The sequence below is a fragment of the Aureococcus anophagefferens genome (assembly GCF_000186865.1).
Source record: "Aureococcus anophagefferens unplaced genomic scaffold AURANscaffold_554, whole genome shotgun sequence".
Taxonomy (NCBI): domain Eukaryota; class Pelagophyceae; order Pelagomonadales; family Pelagomonadaceae; genus Aureococcus; species Aureococcus anophagefferens.
The window spans coordinates 1-967 of record NW_008705980.1 but is presented as its reverse complement, the minus strand read 5'-3'; the positions used below and the strand labels follow the sequence as shown (position 1 = coordinate 967).

The 967-nt window shown below is 74.6% G+C and overlaps 1 protein-coding gene across 1 annotated transcript; it reads right to left on the bottom strand.

The window, feature by feature from the left end:
- Positions 1-37: 37 nt before the first annotated feature.
- Positions 38-679, bottom strand: AURANDRAFT_35265 (hypothetical protein; the record flags this gene model as incomplete). Its single annotated transcript, XM_009044632.1, has 1 exon — positions 38-679. One exon carries the CDS (start codon positions 677-679, stop codon positions 38-40), a length of 642 nt encoding a protein of 213 aa, XP_009042880.1.
- Between the last annotated feature and the right edge of the window lie 288 nt (positions 680-967).

The window sequence follows — 967 nt, the reverse complement described above, 5'->3', positions numbered from 1 at the left end:
CCGGCCCCCCCCCCCCCCCCGCGGCCCGCGGCGCCCCTCAGCAGGCGCACTTGGCGGCGCCGTCGTCGCCGGCGCCGTTCGGGTTCGCGGTGAGCTTGATGTCGACGAGGCCCGCGGCGGGCGGCGGCGCGCCCGCGGCGCCCGGCAGCGCGGCGGCGACGTCGCGGAAGAGGCGCTTGACGTTGACGCCGGCCTTGGCGGACGTCTCGACGAAGAGGATGCGCTCCGCGCGCGCCTTGGCCTCGCCCTCCTCGACGGAGACCTGGCGCCGGTCGGCGAGGTCCGTCTTGTTCCCTACCAGGACGACGACGACGTCGTCGCCGCGCTCGGCGCGGACGTCGGCGATCCACTTGGAGCTGTCGAGGAAGGACGCGCGCGCCGTCGTGTCGTAGACGACGACGGCGACGGACGAGTCGCGGATGTACGACGGGATGAGGCTCCGGAACCGCTCCTGGCCCGCCGTGTCCCAGAGCTGGAGGCGCACCGTGCGGTCCTCGAGGTACATGGTCTTGGACAGGAAGTCGATGCCGATCGTCGCCTGGTAGTTCTTGTCGAAGGAGTCGTAGACGAAGCGGTTGATGATGCACGTCTTCCCCACGCCCTGGTCCCCGAGGAAGACGAGCTTGTACTTGGCGAGCGGCGCCAGCTCGCGGCCGCCGCCCCCGGCGGCGGGCGCCATGGGCGGGCCCGCGACGAAAGCGACCGGCTCTCGCGCCGGCGCGGCGCTCGGCGCCGGGACGACGACGGCGACGGCGGCGCGGCGACTTGTCCGGCACGCTCAAATGGTGTGGGCAAAAGGCTTTGGCGGGCGGCATGCCGGCCATTTTTTTGGGCACCCGTGGCGCCGGCCAGGCCTCCGGCCGCTTGCAATTGCCGCGGCGGCGGCCCCCGCGGGGCGGCGGCGGGTCTGTCGGCGCGGCTCTCGCCGGCGGTTACGACGGTCCGCGGGGGCCGCGGGCGCCGCCGC